At 41.5% G+C, this 20,357-nt stretch overlaps 1 protein-coding gene and 1 long non-coding RNA gene across 2 annotated transcripts in view; both read left to right on the forward strand.

Annotated features, from left to right (window-relative positions):
- LOC309395966 overlaps window positions 1–20,357 on the forward strand; it is a 478,400-nt gene that overhangs the window by 362,516 nt on the left and 95,527 nt on the right. The gene's annotated exons all lie outside the window — the stretch shown is intronic.
- DUSP26 (dual specificity phosphatase 26) lies at window positions 523–13,404 on the forward strand. The gene is made up of 4 exons (XM_081961187.1): window positions 523–746; window positions 7,103–7,376; window positions 8,433–8,647; window positions 11,271–13,404. Exons 2-4 carry the CDS (start codon window positions 7,207–7,209, stop codon window positions 11,468–11,470), a joined length of 585 nt encoding a protein of 194 aa, XP_081817313.1. The 5' UTR covers window positions 523–746; window positions 7,103–7,206; the 3' UTR covers window positions 11,471–13,404.

The following is a 20,357-nucleotide window of genomic DNA, read 5'->3' on the forward strand; positions in this document are numbered from 1 at the left end:
CCAGAGGTGGCATTTGCCAGTTCTCCAAACTACTCAAAGTTTCCACTACCGGTTCTCCGGAACCTGTCAGAATCTGCTGGATTTCACCCTTGAGACGGAGGGTAAGAAGAACACAAAGGAAATTCTCATTCCAGGTTGTTTGGAAATCTGTGACACTTTTCAACCTTTCTCTCAATTTTTTTTGTAGTCCTGTTTTGTTAACCGAAACAGGCTCTCCCCACTTAACTTCAAACCTAACCTAGCAACCAAGACCTAGCTTGAATTTGCCCTTTGCGGTCACCTTCAAGTGCCCACTTCGCTGTCAGACAATGGGCCCACCATCATTTGTATACTTTCATGTAAACTTCCCAGGAATGCTTTGCAAAGGGCATTTCTCCTGTTGAGCCAGCTGGGGGAAGCCCACACACTTGGAAACACACAGTGGATGGGAGGATAGCTATGCTTCTCCTGTGTGGTCTGTGCTTCCACGTGTCTCCAAATCAAAGCAACCGCCTCTATGCTGCCTTCTCTCTCTCTCTCTCTCCCTCCCTCCCTCTCCCATCCATTGTTGGATAGGAAACAAATGTGCCCCTGGACATGCCAGGGCTTAAAATAGACGTGAAGACTGCAGCCTTTTTTCCTCCTTGCAGCCATAACATTGGGAGCGGCAATAACAGCAGCAACAGCCGTACGGAGAAGGGGAGAAAGGGCTGGCTAGATTTGCCAGCCGCCTGAGAAACAAAAACAACATCGCCGCTTTGACAAAGGTAAGGGAACTGGGCTGCCTCCTGCCTCATGTTCTGCTTTTCTCTCTTTGTTGACTGCCAAGCATGCAGAATTGATCGTTCCCCTCCTCCTCAGGGCCAAAGGCGTCTATGTCTGATTATCTTGCCTCTGAGAAGCTGCCAGGAGAAGGAGAGCTTTCTGCGTCGTGCATGTTTTCATCCCGCTGGGGCTGAACGGATTTAGTTGCGTTGAAAGGTCAAGGATGGTCAAGGAGAGGGACAAAGATCTGAGCCTGGATGGTAGTCCAGCAATTGTGATCTTAGTCATCCCTTTAAACAACTTCATTCAGAAAGGAATGTAGATCATTTTGACAGATACCTGGACTTTTGTAGGTCATGTTCCTCCGACATCTCCTTATCTCTAAGCATGAAGGAATTGATTTCATTCCTAACCATCTCAGCCTTCACAGTCCTCAGTGACTTCCCTGTTCCCTTAATGCCTGTTGGAGCCCAAAGGGCCCTTATATATTTGAAATGAACATTGGGCCAGGAGACAGAGACCATTGCAGGAGGAGCAAAGTGGTGGCAGAAGGGTGAAGAAGGTAAAGACCTCTGACTGTCCAGAGGTTGAATTGAACACTGAAGACAAGATGCCCCTAATCCAAATTGTACATTGTTATTCTGCCTACGTAAAATGAAACTTTGAATGGACTCCCATACACCATGATTGTACAGATAGATCAGACAATCCCTGAATCAGGTACTCTATGCTTGCAAAAGAACCTTGTGTAATGCACTGGATGGAAAGATGGCTTCTTCGCCTGCACGCATGGCAGTGTAGGAGTAGGAAGCGAGGCAAACAACGGGGAGGAAAAAGTCAGTATTTTTTTCTCTGCTAATGATCCACAGGGATTGTTAAAAGAGAAATGCCTGGCACGTACAACACTGTGGAACAGAAGGAAAGGTGGAGCTGAAGATACACCCAAATGCTTGGCATGTTGCAATGGTCACTGGTTTGAACTTGCTTTAGAATAATGAATAAACAAATATATGACTTGCTGCAGAAGATACTGTTCAAAAGACATCTGTTATAATTTGGGAGCTGAATGTTGATGCAAAAAAAATGCTGCTTTAAAAGCAAACACTTAACCTTCATTAAGAATTCACTCACAAGTTTCTGTAGAGATGTGCCAGTTTCAGTTCTCATTGTCCACATAGAGAGAACAGCACGGACCTTTACAGTATCCAAGAATGTTTGATAAATTAGAACAACTATGTTGTAGAAGTGTGATTAAGTGGTTTAGAATATTCCTAAAGATTTGTGCCTGTCTGATAACTCTGACAAAGTAGTCATGATGTAGTACTTATCATTAAAACTATGTCATCTGAAGAGACCTAGGTGGCAAGTTATCTCAGCCATGGCATCGGCCCTCTGGAATACCACCTCCCAGAGGTTTGAAATTTTCTTACCCTGTTGCACTTTCAACAAACTTGAAAGATCTTCCTTTTTTCTCCAGGCCCTTAGTAAGGAAGTTTGGGTTGCTATGGAAATTTTGTTAGCTTGTTTTAGTGTATGGATCTCTGGGTCCTTGTCTTCTTTTCTTTGTATCATATTGGATTGTTTTTATCTTATGCACCACCCAGAAACACTCTGAGTTGGGCAGCCCATGGATTTCATTTATAAATAAACACACATCAACATCTCCAGATGGTCTCCATTACTAAAATGTGGATTATACTCACCAATTCCATTAACCTGGTTTTGGCTGATGGAGAGAAATGAGAAATGGATCGTTGAATGTCTTCCAAGCATGGAAAAGAGGCGGCTGGGAACAGTGGAGAAATGCTAGTAATTGGGGAACTAGGGAAAGAATTACATATATCCTCAGTAACAACAGTAGTCTTTGGCTGATTTATCATGATGTGATTATTTGGCACAATTTTTAAACTGAGAATGATCAGAATTCTTTACATTTCTGGTTCTATGGAGGTTGGATGGGGTCATTTAACAGGGAGAAAACAGAATGCCTCACATTCCAGAGTTATCTGTCTCCCGTATGACTTCACGCATTCTCTGGAAACATTATCAACTAAGTTCCCAGGTGAGCATTGAATGATCCCAGATTCCCCCCACTGAAAAGCAAGGGAGCTGTCTTCTGTTATTCGGAAGCTGATTGTGCAAAAAGATGTTTTACAGACTCTATCACAAACAACGTTTGGTCCAGTTAAGGGTAGATAACTCTATGTCTTGAGTCATACTCTTCAGAAGACCTATAAAAGCTGCCATTGGACTTTTAATGTAATTTAAGATGAAAAGAAACTAAATCACATGAGAGGAATAACATAGATTTATTTATTTTTCTTCTGACTTCTTGGCCCTGATTTTGGGCTTTTTTTTTTCCTGAGCCTACCATGAGCCTACCCTTTCAAATTGCACTTCCCTGGCCTAGGCTAATGTTGGTTGTGATCAAGGATTATGGAAGTTTACATTTAAAACAACCCAAGGACACAAGTTTGCTGATGCAGCACCTGAAATCCCTCTAGCTATGTTGATGCCATATCTTTAACCTAATAAGTTGAGGTAGATAAATTTGCATAAGTCTGCATTAATGTTCTGTTTTTGTTTTGGTTTTTTTGCTTAGCCTGCTGGGTGAACCATGCCTGTTTGGTTAGTTTATGATTCATGTGGATTCAGAAAATCTAATAACCAGGTTCAGTAAATATTCAAGAGTGTTTCTTCATGAACTCAAGTGAATTTTCCTTAACACTACTACGCCATTCTTTATTAAGTGAAAAAGTCAGGAATTGACTCTCTAAGCTTGCATTTGTATCACTGGCTGCCATTTCTGACCAAATATAGCAAGCCAGGTGTTAGGGTTCTAAATACCATGCAGAATTAAATCATTGTCCAAGGCAAAAACATCCTTAAAGGTCCAACTTATTCTACAGGCAAGTTAGCACCTCTATGGAAAAATTCCAACTCTGACTTGCATCCTGGAATTCCACGCAGTTGAAAGTTCATGATCTATCCCCACACCCACAAATCAATCACATGTTCCAATCATCATCTTCCACGCTGGCATCTACACCCCTCTGGTTCCGGTCAGGTGTCGAGGTGCGGAGACAAAAGATGACCTTGAGCTTCTATAAAAGAATGTCAACAATACATTCTACAATCCTACTCCTTTCTATTCCCCCTCCCAACTACTACACTAATGAAACAGCATAGGAAATTATAAGAAAATGTGGCAGGCCAAAGATCCTAAAAAGAACATAACTACAGGCCTGACACCAGGATCTATAGAAGTCTCCCCTTCCTGGAATTCAATGGGTTTCTTCAAAGTCTTCTCCAGGTCTTGCCACAAAAGAAATCAACATTGTTACAAGACATAGAGTTAACATCAGGAGGAAAACACAATTTCTTCTCCTCCCTAGCTCTTAGCTTTTCTCCTCCACTGCTCTTAGCTCTCTGTCTAAAGTGTTAGCACCTGCCAGGCCTTTTCATGTACATTCTGCCCTGGCAATCCTCATACTGGCATAACTGCACTGGCAAAATCTCATTTTGAAGGAAAGCAACAGCTGAACCTGCACAGATCCTGATTCGTTCAACTTCACCAGTTCAGGAATGAAGAGAAAAGAGCCCTCCCACCTTCATGTCAATCTCATTAAAGCTAATGCAAAATGTTAGAAAAACCCACCGATATGTCCAGAGGTGGCATTTAAGGTTCATCTTGTCTGTTTGTTTTAACAGAAGACAAGGCTAAAATTGGGCAGCAGCAACTCCACATGGAGTTGAAAGAAGATAGTTAGTAGATGGAAACAGACAAGACTGAAAAATAGTCATTCTGTAGGATTCAACAGAAAGTATTTAGTTTTTTGATCAGCCTTCACTTTAGCAATATGTTAAGGACATCGCGGGATTTTTTCTTTTTTTTTAGCCTAGGTTGTCAGCATATCTTATAGATCTTTTGAAGATCAGACCTGTTCCAATTCTTCTATCTGACAAAAACATTCTCTTTTTATGACTTCCTGTTTTTATGCTCAAAGAATGCCTCAATCATCTATAAGCTGGATGTATCTAATGATAAGTGCAGGAGCTGAGATTGCTTACAAGGGCATCAATACTGAGCATTTGCCAGGGCCCAAGGCCAGGAGAGAGTGCAATACTTAATGTGTCTGGTGGACTTCTCTGCTTGCAGAAGAGAAGTCCCTTTTTCTAGCCCAGTACATAAAGCACTGTGCTACACTATAATATAATACAATACAATACAATAGTAGAGTTGGAAGGGACCTTGGAGGTCTTCTAGTGTGAAACATGTGAAACATGAAATATACAGTTTTATTGATTGATTGATTGTATGCCATCAAATCATTTTCAACTCCTAGTAGCTAGATAGATTTTCTTCATGAGGATCTATCCCTAACCCATCTCTCAATGGTTCACTCATCACCATTGTAACTTAGTCCATCCACCTTGCTGTTGGTCCTTCTGTTCTTCTCTTTCCCTTCCACTGTTCCAGCATTAGATTCTTTTCCAAGATACAGGGCTGTGTTAGGAAACAGAACTGTAGAAATACAATACAATACAATACAATACAATACAATACAATACAATACAATACAATACAATACAATACAATACAATAGTAGAGTTGGAAGGGACCTTGGAGGTCTTCTAGTCCAACCCCCTGCCTAGGCAGGAAACCCTATACCGTTTCAGACAGATGGCTATCCAACATCTCCTTAAAGACTTCCAGTGTTGGGGCATTCACAACTTCTACTACATTACAGAATCCAAGACATTTGTAGACAAAAAGATTGCTGAAAAATCAAGCTAACTACAGGTAGTCCTTGACCAACAACCATTTCTTTAATAATCATTCAAAGATAATTTTGCTGAAAAAGGTGATTTATGACCAGTTCACACACTTATGACTGTTGAAGCATCCCCATAGCCGTAGCTTTGGGTGCTTGGCAACTGGCATGTATTTATGATGGTTGCAGCAATCCTTGGAGTCCTGGGATTGTTGCTTGCAACCTTTCTAAGGCGTTTCTGACAAGCAAAGTCAATCAGAGAAGCCGACCACATGATTCACTTAACAAATGTAGTGGTTCCCTTATCAACCGTGGCAAAAAGGTTGGAAAATGGGACATGACCCACTTAACAACTGCCTTCTTTAGCATCTTTTCTTTTCACTTTTTAAAGCATTTTTTTTACTACCTATTTGCCTGAACCGGTAGTAAAAAAAAATGCTATAAAAAGTGGGGGGAAAAGTTCCAAGAATCTCACGGCACAGCTGAGCGTCACAGAACGTGTTTTTATTTCACTTTTTAAAACTTTTTTTTAAACTACTGGTTCGGGTGAACCTTAGCATTTTTTGCTACCGGTTCTAGCGAACCGTTCAGAACCGGTAGCATTTCAACCCTGAGTTATTCACTTAACAACTGTGGCAAGAAAGAGCAGGGGGGGACTCATTTAACAAATATCTCACTTAGCAACAGAAATGCTGGACTCAATTGTGGTTGTAAGTTGAGGACTACTGTTATTTAAACTTGTGATGTAGAAGGAAGCTGGTTTCTTTAGTGGAAAGAACCTACATTTTAACTTAGCGCTTGAACCCTGCATGAAAACTACTATTAGCCAAACATTCATTCATTTACTTATGCACTTAGTAGATTTTTTGGCTACCCGTTCCCAGGAACTTTAGGCCATTAACAAAAAGTGACCATTTCTGAGTTCACCAGCCCTTCCTATCCCTTGTATGTTAAAGTGACCTCTGGCTGTAGCTTCACTTGCAGCCCCTGAAATTTTCCAGCCCTCTGCTATGTTAGAATATTCTACACACACACACACACACACACACACACACACACACACTGATATGAGGGCTAATTGAGCTGTAACTCAAGGGGCATATTGCAGACCCTGTCAACCAAGTAATTTGGTCTGGCAGGAATCCCGGAGAAGATCCTTCTGTGTCGTGGCTCTTGCCCTCTGGAACATCTTATCCCCTGAGGTGAGACAGGCTCCCCATCATCCTGACTTTTCGTGAGAGGCTTAAGACCTGGCTTTGCCAGATGGCTTGGAGACCCAATGGGGGAAACTTCATACTGGAGGTGGTTGACTAATTAAAATCTAATCCTACTCTCTCCTTTGCCATCTTGTGTTAATGATGTTATCTACTTTTATCAGCTTGGCTATTTTATAACTGATGGTTTTAATTTTTTTTTTTGACGTTTTATATTGTAAGGGTTGTTGGACACGAGATGGGTGCCAAATAAATTTCATAATAAATCAATAATGAAAAATAAACACTGCGGGTGGCGGAAGAAGGAATCTTCTTAAAAGAGAATCTCATGAGATGATGCTTCTGATGCCGGTCTTCTTTCTTTTTCAGACTAGAAACCGACCGTGGGTGGTGGCCGTAGCAGAAATCCTGTCTGGGCCCCAGCCCAACCCCCTGTAGCAGCCCAGGATGCAACGGGGGCCACAGTGGCACCCATGTCTCAGTTCTCCAGGAATACATCCAGACCTCCTGTCTGGAGGACGCATGATGACACCGTCAGCCACCCCATCCTTAGTGTTTTTGAGCTCGAGAGGCTCCTGTACACGGGGAAGACTGCCTGTAACCATGTGGATGAGGTTTGGCCAGGACTTTACCTGGGAGATCAGTACGTATTGATTCTAATACTGGAGACGGACCGCTTCCAGGAGGTGGGGAAGAAGCAAAGGGGGCAACGTAGTAATGATTAGGGAAAGGATTCAGATGGGGAAAGGAAAAGAAAGAACCTACAGGTAGCTCCCACCTTACCATCACAATTGAAACCAGAATCTCATCTCTAAATGAGGCGGTCATTAAATGGGCTATCAGATGTGATTGCATCTGATTTTACTGCCTTTTTTGTCACAGTCATTAAATGAGCCTGTCTTTCCTTGCGATTTTGTTGTACAAAACTGACATAAGAAGCTTATAAATGATGATCACATGACCCAGAATGCTGCAACCATCATAAATACATGCTAGTTGCCAAGCACCTGAATTTTGATCACATGATTATTGGGGACGCTGTAAGCGTGAGAGCGTATCATGTCAGCACTGTCATAACTTTGGTTACTTAACCAATGTTATTAAATCAAGGACTGCCTGTATCATATCGCCACAAATCACTTGTTAAATATATAACGCGACATAATTAGGGAGCATGATTCTATCACCACCGGTTCTAGCATTAGTCACTGGGGCAGATATCTCAGGGCAAATTCAGGGGGAGGAAGACACTGATAGAAGAGAGAATTGTCATAACAGCTGCTGGGTGCACAGGAGGTTCATTTGCTATCTCCAGGACAAAGGAGAGACTCTCACAAGATTTGGGCAGCATTCAATTGGATTAAAAAGGTATAGCGTAGCTCAGTCTGAAAGGCTCCTCCATCAAATGATAATCAAAGAGCAGCAGGATTCACAGATCAGACAGGATCTTTTGCACAGTGGTTTCTGGGCTTCTGCGTCAACTGGCCCAAAAGGAAATGAACCTCAGCAATCCCAGGCATGACTGCAAAACTGCCACTTGCTAGGAATTGGCTGAGCAAAACTCCGCCACTTATTCTTTTAGAAAAGGCCAGCTAAGTGCAGGTTAAAAAAAAAACTTGAGAAGGAATGGATAGAAGCAATGATTCTGGGAACAAGAGAATTTGTAAATGACCCCCTACTTTATCATTCCTCCATGCAGAGATATAGCAGCCAACCGACCTCAGCTGGCCAGACTGAACATCACTCACATCCTCAATGCTTCTCACAGCAAGTGGCGGGGAGGCGCAGATTATTATGCAGGCACTGGCATCTGCTACCTAGGCATTGAGGCACACGACTCGCCCACCTTCGATATGAGCCCCTACTTTCAGCCTGCTGCAGATTTCATCCACAAAGCCCTGAGCAAGAGTGAAGGTGAGTCCATGGGAAAGGGTGACTTAACTCATGACTAGAAGAGGTATTAAGTACCGTGTTTCCCTGAAAATAGGACATGTCCTGAAAATAAGGACATGCCAGATTTTTGGGGTGGGCAAAAATATAAGAGCCCTTCCACTGAAAATAAGCACCTTGGACAACCCTCCCCACTCTGGCCAGGCAGAGTGCCACTCATTGACTTAGCGGCATCCCGAAAGTGCCAAGCCGTGGGAGTCGGGGGGAACCGCTAGGTCGGTGAGTGGCGCTCTGCCCAGCTAGAGAGAGGGGTTCCCGAGTGGTGGTTCATGGGTGTGGTCACCTCATGGCTGCTGTGTTGCGCTGCTGCGACAGCGTAACACACAGCCGTTTGCCCCTGAGGCTGTGCCAGGCTCTTCGGGAGCCCACTCACAAGAGAGCAGCCACCCGGCAACCCCAAAACGATAAGCCCCCCCCCCAATAATAAGGCCAAGGCCATATTTTGGGGGGGGTCAAATTATTTTTGGGAAAACACGGTATGTGTGCATGTTTCTCATTGAAACTATACAATCAATTGATGTTCCATTGTTTACAAAATAGAGTATCTTTCTAATGCAACATTGCTGAGATCCAGTTCATATTCTCAGGTTGTGTATATCCAGATTGAGTTTGGCCTATAGCAACTTCCCAAAATATATCCATTTGTATTTAGTAGATCTATTTTCTTCTCCTTTTTTTTTTGCTTTCTAGGCATTTTTCCCTAGCTAAATCAGAGCCATGGGGAGAGGTGAGAGAGGTTTAAACATTGGAGTGCAAGCTACAAAGTAAGGATTCCTTGAAATCAAACTGGACCTCTGATGATGAACGTGTCTATGCACAGTGCTGGTATCTCTCAACCAGAATTTACATTGCTAAGCAAGGTGGTTCTTAAACCAGTTGCACCCAATTTTACAACCATTTTCCCACGAGTCCTCAGTGAATCATTGCGGTTGTTAAGGAAAAGTGGCTTCCCCATTGACTTCACTTGTCGGAAGCCGGCTAGGGAGGCCACAAATAATGATCACATGACCTAGGATACGACAACAGTTGTAAATACATGTTGGCTGCCAACAGTGCGCGCTGGCGTGCATGCACGATGCTTCTGTGCATGCCCAGAAGCATCCGGGCAGGTGGGCGGAGCCTCCTGTGGCCACTACTGCTGGTTCGCCCGATCCAGGCCAAACCGAGAGCAACCCACAATTGGTTGCCAAGCACCAAAAATTTGATCACATGACTGCTGTAATAATTGTAAGTGCAAGGACCAATCATAAGTGACCTCCACTGCTTTCACTGATATTGTAATTTCAAATAGTCATTAAATAAATGGTTGAGGACTATCTGGATCTGGGGATTTTCCATCTGTAGTTCTCGGTGGGGTTGCACTCCCCCCAGGCAGAACTGGCAGCTAGCACAGGGATCCTCTTAGATTCTCAGCTCTTGCCTAAACAGCTAATAGTCAATGACCAAGAAGACTTTTGCTCAGCCCACAAGATCTGACAGTATGTGCATGTTCTGGATCCTCTTTATAAAACATCTGGTGGGATTCAGGACGTGTACCATCTCACTTTCGGAACTTGCCACCTGGAATGGCCTACCCCTCACCCTTTCCCTAAGATGTGGGTAATTCAAATGTGTTGGTGTTCTGTCAGGCCTTGAAGGGTTGATTCTTCCTTCCAGATATAAAGTCAGAATATTGGATGATCCCATTTGTAATCATTTGAAACTGAAAGATGGTAGCGTGGGATCGATGGTGATAGGTTGTGATTTGTGTTTCTGGTTTGCAATTCTACAGAAACTGCCAAGAGTCAGTTTGTGAATTGGGTGACCATGTAAACAGGTGTAAAGAATCAGGACTACACATTAAATTCCAGTTAAGCTGATTTATTGCTCATAACCTATAACAAGAATTTAGTCAACTAATGTTCAGCACTAAATTGGTGCTAGATAAGAGTTAATTAAAGAAGGGTTGGACTGGGATCACTTGTGGGAACATAGATTGCAGGTTGATTCCTCTCTTGACTCTATCCCCAGATTATCCCTCTCCTTCTCCTACAATATATACATATATATATACATAATATATAGTAGGACCACTACTGACCTCCGCTCCTTCCGTGTCAAGCTCAAGACCCACCTTTTCCAAATAGCTGGCCTGGCTCAACCATAACTTCGTATCGCTCCTGATGGGTTTTTTAATTTAGTAATTTTATTTAAGGGGATTTTAAATTGTGTTTTTAACTGTCTTTCACTTATAAGTCAACTCTCCTCCATGCACATATGTATATGTCTCTGTTCTTTTTGTATATATGTTTGTCTTATGTGTATTTTTATCCGTTTTGATTGTACGCCGCCCCGAGTCCTTCGGGAGAGGGTTGCGGCTAATCAAATAAAATTATTATTATTATTATTATTATTATTATTATTATTATTATTATTATTTCAAATTTATGCTGGAAAGCTAATAAGATGTAGGTTCTTTGGTATCATGTTCTTTGTCAGGGAAGCCGACAAAAGTCTGAAATAAATGACTTCCCCTGAATCACTTGGCCCCAGATTTCTTCATGATGTTTAATACTGACATTTTCTTAAATTGACCTCCTTCCCATAGGGAGAATCCTTGTTCACTGTGCCGTGGGGGTAAGCAGATCAGCTACCCTGGTCCTTGCCTACCTCATGATTTATCACCGCTTGACCTTGGTGGAGGCCATAAAGACCGTCAAGGACCATCGAGGCATTATTCCCAATCGGGGTTTCCTACGCCAGTTGATCGCCCTGGACAACTCCCTCAGGCTGAAGAGAAGACTGTAAGCAGAGGAGTCATTGGGAAACCACGATAGCATAGTTTGTGTTGGTAAACATGAGGCGTTACTAGCCAAATTTGGGCCCGACCTTCCACAAATCTTGTCCCACAGTAGTTCAGCTCTAAAATTTCAAGATGTACTTTCGATGTTCTCAGGAGGTTAGGTTCAGGAGTCAACTAGAGCGGAGGTTTCTGAGAGGAAGATGTTTTCTTTCCGCCTTTCCCCTTTGGCTTTCCAAAGCCATTTTCCAAGACAATGTCCCAACCTCATAGTGAGGAAGTTTTTAACGCTGAAATTCCCATGGAGTGATATGTCTTGTGATTTGTTTCCTCCTTATTTGCTTCTGGCTTTTGTTTTAAAAAGTGGCAAGCCCCAGTATATTTTAACAATCAGAATAAAGTTCTATAGAACACAAGGATGCTAAATGGATTTTATTTTTCACATCCAAGCTGAAAGAACCATTCAGAAATTTCTGCCACATTTACGAATGGAAAAACATGCTAGAAGATTTCTTTGAATTAAAACAAAAAGAGAAAACATCCCTATAACACCACTATTAAAAATTTTTTCGAAAGGAGAACTTGGTTTATGATATCTTCCCCTGGTATTTAATAGAAATAGAAAGGCTGCAGAAGAGAATGCTATAAAATACTCAATTTATGACCATAATAGAACCAAAATTCCCATTGCTAAGCAAGACAACTATTAATTTTACAACTTTTCTTGCCACAGTGCTTGTTAATCACTGCAGTTTTTAAGCTAGTAACACAGTTGTTAAGTAAATCTGACTTCTACATTGACTTTGCTTGTCAGGTTGCAAAAAGAGATCACATGACCTTGAGACACTGCAACCATCAATAATATGAGTCAGTTACCATGTATCTGAATTTTGGTCAGGTGACCATGAGGATGCTTCAATGGTCATAAGTATGAAAAACAGTCATAAGTCACCTTTTTTCAGAGCTGTTGTAACTTCAGTCACTCAACAAATGATTGTAAGTCGAGGACTGCCTACTGGATTAAAAAAAAACCAAAAGCCTCTGTCAAATTAAGCTTAACTCCTGATGTCTATAGAGACATATCCATCTAGTTTCTTTGGCAGCATTGTAGACATAGCTTGCCGTTGCTTTTTTTTCTTGCATAGTTTTGGAGATGTCAATCTAATCTACAGTCCTGAAATTGCTACCCTTCTAAATACTAATCGGGTCTGACCCTGCTTAGCTTTGGAGAATCTGTCAGGTCATCAGGGAGCCTGTCTTGGGCAAAAGGCAGGTATGTATTAAGTAAATGGAAGGGCACTGAAAGCTTTTCCTACATTGAAGTTTCTCTGGCTCCATTTAGCCTTAAAATAAACTGGAGGATGGATCAAAACCATCAGCATCTCTAGTGCAATAGTTTTATGTGCATAAATGCCAGGCTTAATATAGAAGCAGCTTGTCCTATTTCAGAATAAACACCAAGTGGCGGTAGAACCTGGGGAACTAATGATAGCAGCTAAGCATAGAAACAGAAATGGAAAAATGCAATTCTATTTGGTTTCCCTGTTGAAAAAAATAAAGTCCTTCTGTTATTAATATTCCTCAATGCAAGAAGCCCATCTGATATGTGCCAGGGGCAAAACGCAATGGATGGAAACTAATCAAGGAGAGAAGCAACCTGGAATTAAGGAGAAGCTTCCTAAGAGTGAGAACAATTAACCAGTGGAACAGAAGATGCCTTCAGGAGTTGTGGGTCACTGGAGGTTTTTAAAGAAAAGATTGGAAGTCATTTGTGTGAAATGGTATAGGGCAGCAACCTTAAACACTCAAAGAGACATTTGGGACCCATTTCCCACAGAAAAAAAACACTGGGAGCCACAAAATCCTTCCTGCACCTGACTATTTCCTGACCACCCACAAAACTATTATATGTATTTGAATTAAAAGTTGTTTTCTTCTGAAACTTTTCTTTTCTTGGATTTATCCATGGTTGGCCTACTGGGGGTCAAAAAGCTCAATAAATTGTGTGCTGGCAGGTGTGACACATTGGCAGTTGTGACACATATTTTGAGGGACAGGGAGCCACAACAGAGGGATGAAAGAGACACGAGTTGTATAGGGTCTTTTGCTTGAGCACGGGATTGCACTACTAGAAGACTTCCAGGGTCCCTTTCCAGCTCTGTTCTGATTGATTGATTGATTGAGTGATTCATTCATTCATTCATTCATTCATTCATTCATCCATGATGACAACAAAGCTGAGAGCTCTAGCTCAGCAACTTCTGGAGGACTACCAAATCCTCATCCCTGTTATAGAAGGTTAACTATAGGCTCAGACCCCTTCCTAAGCTACTTGAAAAAGTTATATACACAAATAGATATACACAAAGATTTAAGCCCTGTGCACTGCCATTGACCAAATATAGCAATCAGAGAGCAGATTTTAAAGAATTTGGGTTATCAGTCCAGACAAAATTGCCAAGGAAAGAATGATCAAAGGCTGCTGATCCCAGTAGCTTATATTACATTATATTAAAGGCAGCATATCTTAAATACTGATTGTCTGGCTTCCAGACTAAAGACCCATTAGGCTGGGACTCTTTAAAAGCTGACATTGGCCTTATATCATAATCTAAACTTGGAAACAAAAATTGGAAAATTTGGAAGAAGTTAAAGGGAATCAGTATCTCCTCCATATTCCCCTTTTTAATTGCCTGATGGCAGAAGATGTGTAATAAAGTTCTGGAAACAAAGCAAGGCAGCTCACAAAATATATCACTTTCAGCCCAGACTATCACAGAAAACGCCTCACCCTGTTTAGACAGACAAATGTACCCATGTTTTATACTTATCTCTCAGAAAGCTCATGAAATCAGCTTCTCCAGAATATATTGATTTTGTGGCCTTCATACCTTTTTGCTAGCTTTTTTAAGTCAGCTGATTGAAACTCTGACAAAGCTCCATTAGACACCAGAATGTTGTTTTGATATAGCAGTACAATGGAGTCATATTACAGTGATGATAACAATCACCTGAGGATATTTTCATTTTGCAAAACATCCTTGAATCCAAATTCCTGAAAGAGCATCATGTACATTTATAGAAGAAATAAAAGAGGACCTGGCTAGAAGTATGGGCATCGTAGTCCAATAATAAATGAAACTCTCATGTGGCAGAATCGAATCAATGCCAGACTGGCTATTGGCAAGCAGTGCTTAGTTCTTCTTGCGTGTAGTAATTATGCACAATTGTGCACAAAAAGAGAGGAACTGCACACTTTGGGAAATTTAAGCCCTTCTTCAAAGGGCTGGACTCACCAATATCCAGAGTAATCTGAGGACATCTAATGACCACTTTTCTATGTACAGCCAACATATTGAGAATTCTTCTTATTGTAGTGTTGGCCTTGCAGAGAGGACTTTTTTGTAACAAGGAACCTTAACTAAGTAGTGGATTATACTGATACCAGAATGTTAAAATAACTAATCCTCAATTGCTATGGTACAAGGTCTCAAAACAGAATGTTAGACCTGTTTGGGTTCCAAATCAGATGTTCCAATCGTTACTTCTTTGTTGAAAATGTTTTATGATCCTCTCCTCATTCTAAAGTGGTCCACAAAATAATAAAAACCAGGTGATCTCTGCCTTTTGGCTCAGAAGTTAAATATTATATAAATGCAGAAGAGAAAGAGGAAAGGAAAGGAAAGAGGGTGGGGACCAGGGGTGGGTTCCTGCCAGTTCTAACCTCTTCTATAGAAGAGGTTCCACAAATCAACAGTGCCGTTTAGAACCGGTTGCAGCTCCCTCCACCCGCCCGTCCGCACATCATCAAGATGAAGAGTGAGAGGAGGAATTCTGGGAGTTGAAGTCCACAAGACTTAAAGCTGTCAAGTTTGAACACCCCTGGAGTTTTTTTCTAAAGGGTTAGGGGTGCAAGGGTCTTGTAACTTGACAGTTTTAAGACTTGCACACTTCAATGCCAGAGTTCCTGAGCCAACATGACTGGAGGAGGATTTCTGGGAGTTGAAGTCCACAAGTCTTAAAGCTGTCAAGTTTGAACCACCCTGGGGGTTTTTTTCTAAAGGGTTAGGGATACAAGGGTCTTGTAACTTGACAGCTTTAAGACTTGCCTGCTTCAAATGCCAGAGTTTCCAAGCCAACATTTTGGTTGCTAAGCAAGAGCGTTGTTAAGTGAGTTTCACCACATTTTACAAGTTGGCCACGCCCACCCAGTCACATGGCTGGCAAGCCACTCCCACCCAGTCACATGGCCAGCAAGCCACTCCCACAAAGCAGGCCATACCTACAGAAGAGGTTCTAAAAAATTTTGAAACCCACCACTGGTGGGGACAGAAGATATTTCACATCTATCAAACAGCTGGAGACAGGGCAGAAGAAGAAAAGCATCAGTGTAATATCATCACTCAACATATCAGCCCTCCAAACAGATGTGTCAACACTGAGAGTAAAAGAACTATCCTGAGTAGGCCTCCTCCAATATGAATCATGCTGAATTTAAGGCTAACTCAATTACAGTTGAAATGGGCAGGCTAGCAAACCAAGTTCCTCTTTGTTGTCTTTAATAGCCAACTTTGCATGCCTTTAGATCTTTCATCTATAGTAGATGGGCAGCAGTTTCCTGGAAGTTTCCATTCATGGGAAAATGAATAAGGGAGATTGTCACACCCCGACATTTATCATTTTCTTCCAAAGGTCCTTTCCAGACACATATTTATTATCCATTCCAATTTTAAAATTTGGTAAAGCCTTCACCTTAGTCAAGACGGATACTTTCCACTCAGTTCTTCTTGGATGTTTTAAGAGTATTCCTATACACAGGAATTTATAATCCATCGTGATGATGGTTCAACAGAAACTTTAGATCAAACAAAACTGTTTTCTATAAACAGATTCTTACATATCCCGTCTTGAAGAAATTTCTAAATAGGGACATATATTTTTATTCAGTATCTTATTTGTATCTAGGCCCCAAGGCTGTAATAAATAAATATTAAGGGAGATCTATCACTCGTAAAATCTATAGTTTTCCTTCAAAAATGCACAGCTCATATTTCACAGGCAATGCTCCTGTTTTGCCAAAACAGAAAGGAAAGGGGAAGGGAGAGAAAGAGACAAACAGAGAGAGAAATATTGCTGCAAATAAATAATGGAATACTGGTTTAGCCCAGACTTTGTTTGAAATGGCAACATTGCTCAAAGACACTGCCACTAGCATATGGCAAGTCTCTCCTCAAACAAATGCTTGAAAGCAATGTCACATATTTATTGTTGTTCCAAAATACCCATTGTTCTCAGAGGACCTTGGGGTTATGTGCCCAAGATATGAAAGATTGCAGCCTTGGACTATAAATCTATATGAATCCAGTTTGTGTAGGCACAGCAGAGAGCAGGAGATATTTGGAGGGATAGGAACATGCCTGTTTCTTGGGTACCTCTTGGGACTTGTAGGAGAAGTATGTTAGTTCATGGTGGCAAAAGATACTACTGAAGCCCTAATTTTTGGAAGAACCAAACACAATACCTGAATTCATAATGCTGTGAAAGATAGCCTTCAATTTGAGTCAAGTTCCAACTGTTATTGGTTTTTTTTTTAAGTTCAGCTCCTATTTGTATTGTAGATACAGATACTCTAGCAGGAATACAGAAACAATCTGCCAACACCCTCTTCTCCGATGTTTTTCAACTGCTTTGTGGTCTTCTTTCTAAGCATTTACCAATTCTGACTTGGTAACTTCTCAAAATCAGCTCAGGTTTGGTAATTCTGTCACCTGCAATGATTTTACTTGTCATGTCTTTTCCAGACCTTTCCTCCATGTTTAGATAAGCTTTTAATCACAGTTGGGGCAAAAACCCTGATAGGAAAAACTTTAAAAAAAAAAAAATATCTCTAGAGTCACTGCATCAATCAAATTTTTTGCCGTGGTAATTTTTACAAAATGAGAACTAATCACACAGAGCTATCTTAGCTGTTGGTAGATGAATATCACTGTGAATTGATTTTAAATGCTGCATGAACCATCTGAGACCTGCCTATACATTAGAATGTATGAGACATAAATATGTATATAAATAAATAAAATATAAGAGACCAGGGATTTGATTTCAGGGCAAGTGAACCCATCTCAAGAATTTTATCATCTTGTGTTAAATATAATTTTGCCACATGAAAGATTCAGTGTGCAAACTATTCAGTCGTGACCTTGAGAAACAGGATATTATGATTTAGGGTTTTTAAAAATGATTAATGCAATGTTTGCACTCCAATCTCCTCAAAATTCTTTCCTCTTATTTTTCTCTTTTGCCAGAGTTGGTGATGATGATTTTTCCACCAAAATTATTGAACTCTTGTAGTGCATGTGTCTAGAGATAGATGAGATTCCCTGCCTTTGTGACTATAGTTGATTCATCCAATTTTCAACCTTCCTTCAGTTCTCCCACACGTGCACATCCCTCCAATGCATGGGTCCCAAAACCACTAATTCCCTTCACCTTTCTCCCCAAAAAAGCCAGGTCTTGCACAATACATAAGCAGCAATCACAACCAGGCTGAGAAAGTGGATGCCAGACAGTGCCACGCAGTCTCCAGAATGAGGCTAACCAAATGGGTTTGGAAACGGCAAAGAAAGATAACAGAATAACACCATTGGAAGGGACCTTGGAGGTCTTTTAGTCCAACCCCCTGCTCAAGCAGGAAACCCTATACTATTTCAGACAAATGGCTGTTCAGTCTCTTTAAAACCTCCAGTGTTGGAGCAACCCACAACTCCTGAAGGCAAGTTGTTCCACTGATTAATTGTTCTCACTATCAGGAAATTTATCCTTAGTTCTAGGTTGGTCCTCTCCTTGGTTAGTTTATATCCATTGCTTCTTGTCCTGCCATCTGGTGCTTTGGAAAATAGGTTGACCTCATCTTCTTTGTGGCAGCCCCCTAGTTATTGGAAGACTGCTAGCATGTCACTCCTACTCCTTCTCTTCATTAAACTAGAGACTAGACATAGCTAATTCCGGAAAGCATTCTTCATATGTTTTAGTCCCCCAATCATCTTTGTTGTTCAATGGAATAGAATATAAACAGGGGGGAAAGGATTTAATGAATTACAAGGCTTCATGGTGATGACCTTTCTCCATGTTTATTCTGAAGCTCATTAGATGGGGCACCATTGTTTGTCAAAGCTGAGCTCAACAAAGTGTGACCCAACCAGGTCAGATTTGTTTGATGGTGGATTACAGTTGCAGCCCACTAGGTAGAGGAAAGTGCAAGGTCTTCTATGAAGGGGTTGATCTCAGTGAACAGTTTGGCTTTCACATGTGGCATCTGTCATCATTTGTTGCAGTGAAGAATCTTCCATTTCAGGACATTTCAGGCAGTTACTCCTTTCTACCCTGTAGTCCACTGCTTTGGGAGGATTCGGTTAGTCTTGTGTGAACTTATTTGCAGTGTGGAAAGGTATCACCCAGCCCTCTCCCGGAAAAATGAAATATCCTAGGAAATATCGAAAAGGCAGAATATTACATTTCCCTGGATGTGAAAAGGAAGAAACATGTTTAAAGAGAGCATAGCTTCTTGTAGCTTCCTGCCTCCACCCACTTTGTCAATGGGCCATTAAGGTGGCCAAGCCAGTCCCTTTACATAATAAAGAGTTCTCCCCTTCAGCTCCAGGGGGATGGGATTAAGGCATGATAATATTGGCCCTTTACCCAATTCACCACATGGCATCTGAGAACTCAACCAAACCTGGATTCAAAACGCAGCCTAGAGAGTTGCCCCTGCATGGCCCCATGGGAGTCTGACAACCAATTAGAAGACAAGATCAAGATCAAAGGCCAGAGAGGGCATAAAACCAGGGACTCAGCATCTCAGTCCTCCCTTCTCTTCTTCTCCCCAATATTGAAGCATGTGATCACCTTTTCTGTTCAGGACTCAAGCCATGTGGTCCTGTCCACCAATAAACCATCTTTCCAAGCAGCCTCCATGTCTCCAGTGTCTTTTTCCCCACTTGGAGCTGAACCCAGAAGGACCTTTCTTTCAACAGCAGGAAAGACCATGTCACACATCTTCTTGACTAGGTCTGAGAAATATCTCCGTGGCACCCTGTAGCAACGTGATTTCCACCAGCTCCTTTGAGATCTGGCAGCTTCCTTTCCACCTCTTCACTTTTAATCCATAGATTTTGCAAACTTCTATCTTATGGCCTCATCTTGAGTCCCCTGGAAATACAACAGTTATGATTGTATATTTTTTTAAAAAATGGCAGCGGAAAGGAACCCTGGACTTGGTTTGGAAGTGTGTCCACATCCAGGGGAAAAAAAGGCTATGGAGAACAGGGAGAGCAGTCTGAGTCAATTGATGGGATGCGGGTAATGTATTGTAATTGTGCGGGAGAAGGTGAAGGATGCAACCCTCTTTGTCTCGGACAGAATAAAGGAGGAATAGAAATCTAATAAAGAAAGGAAGTGTTGCCTGGTCCCTTGAGATGAAGATCTGGAAATGTGATCCTTTAAAAATATTAATAAAATCGGGATTCTCCATCAGCCAAGTTCTGCCTTCCGTCCAGGCTACCTGCACCGCGAGCGATCCTAAGCTCAGACACGACTGATCAATCCTTTCTTTCTTTCTTTCTTTTCTTTCTTTCTTTCTTTCTTTCTTTCTTTCTTTCTTTCTTTCTTTCTTTCTTTCTTTCTTTCTTTCTCTTTCTTTCTTTCTTTCTTTCTTTCTTTCTTCTTTCTTTCTTTCTTTCTTTCTTCCTCCCTCCCTCCCTCCCTCCCTCCTTTCTTTCTTTCTTTCTTTCTTTCTTTCTTTCTTATCATCCCCATTCTTCGTTCTTCCTCTTTTGGTTCGCAACGCTATAGGCTGGAGCCACGTTCCAAGCCAGCCAATCCCGAACCACGGCTTGC

This window comes from Natrix helvetica (assembly GCF_964273705.1).
Source record: "Natrix helvetica genome assembly, chromosome: 8".
Classification (NCBI taxonomy): domain Eukaryota; kingdom Metazoa; phylum Chordata; class Lepidosauria; order Squamata; family Natricidae; genus Natrix; species Natrix helvetica.

Bases quoted from the DNA above. Each gene is read 5' to 3' on its own strand.
- DUSP26 (XM_081961187.1), top strand. From the start codon at position 7,207: ATGTCTCAGTTCTCCAGGAATACATCCAGACCTCCTGTCTGGAGGACG. The intron at 7,377-8,432 runs GTACGTATTGAT...TCCTCCATGCAG, and splicing joins GGACTTTACCTGGGAGATCA to AGATATAGCAGCCAACCGAC. The intron at 8,648-11,270 runs GTGAGTCCATGG...TCCTTCCCATAG, and splicing joins AGCCCTGAGCAAGAGTGAAG to GGAGAATCCTTGTTCACTGT.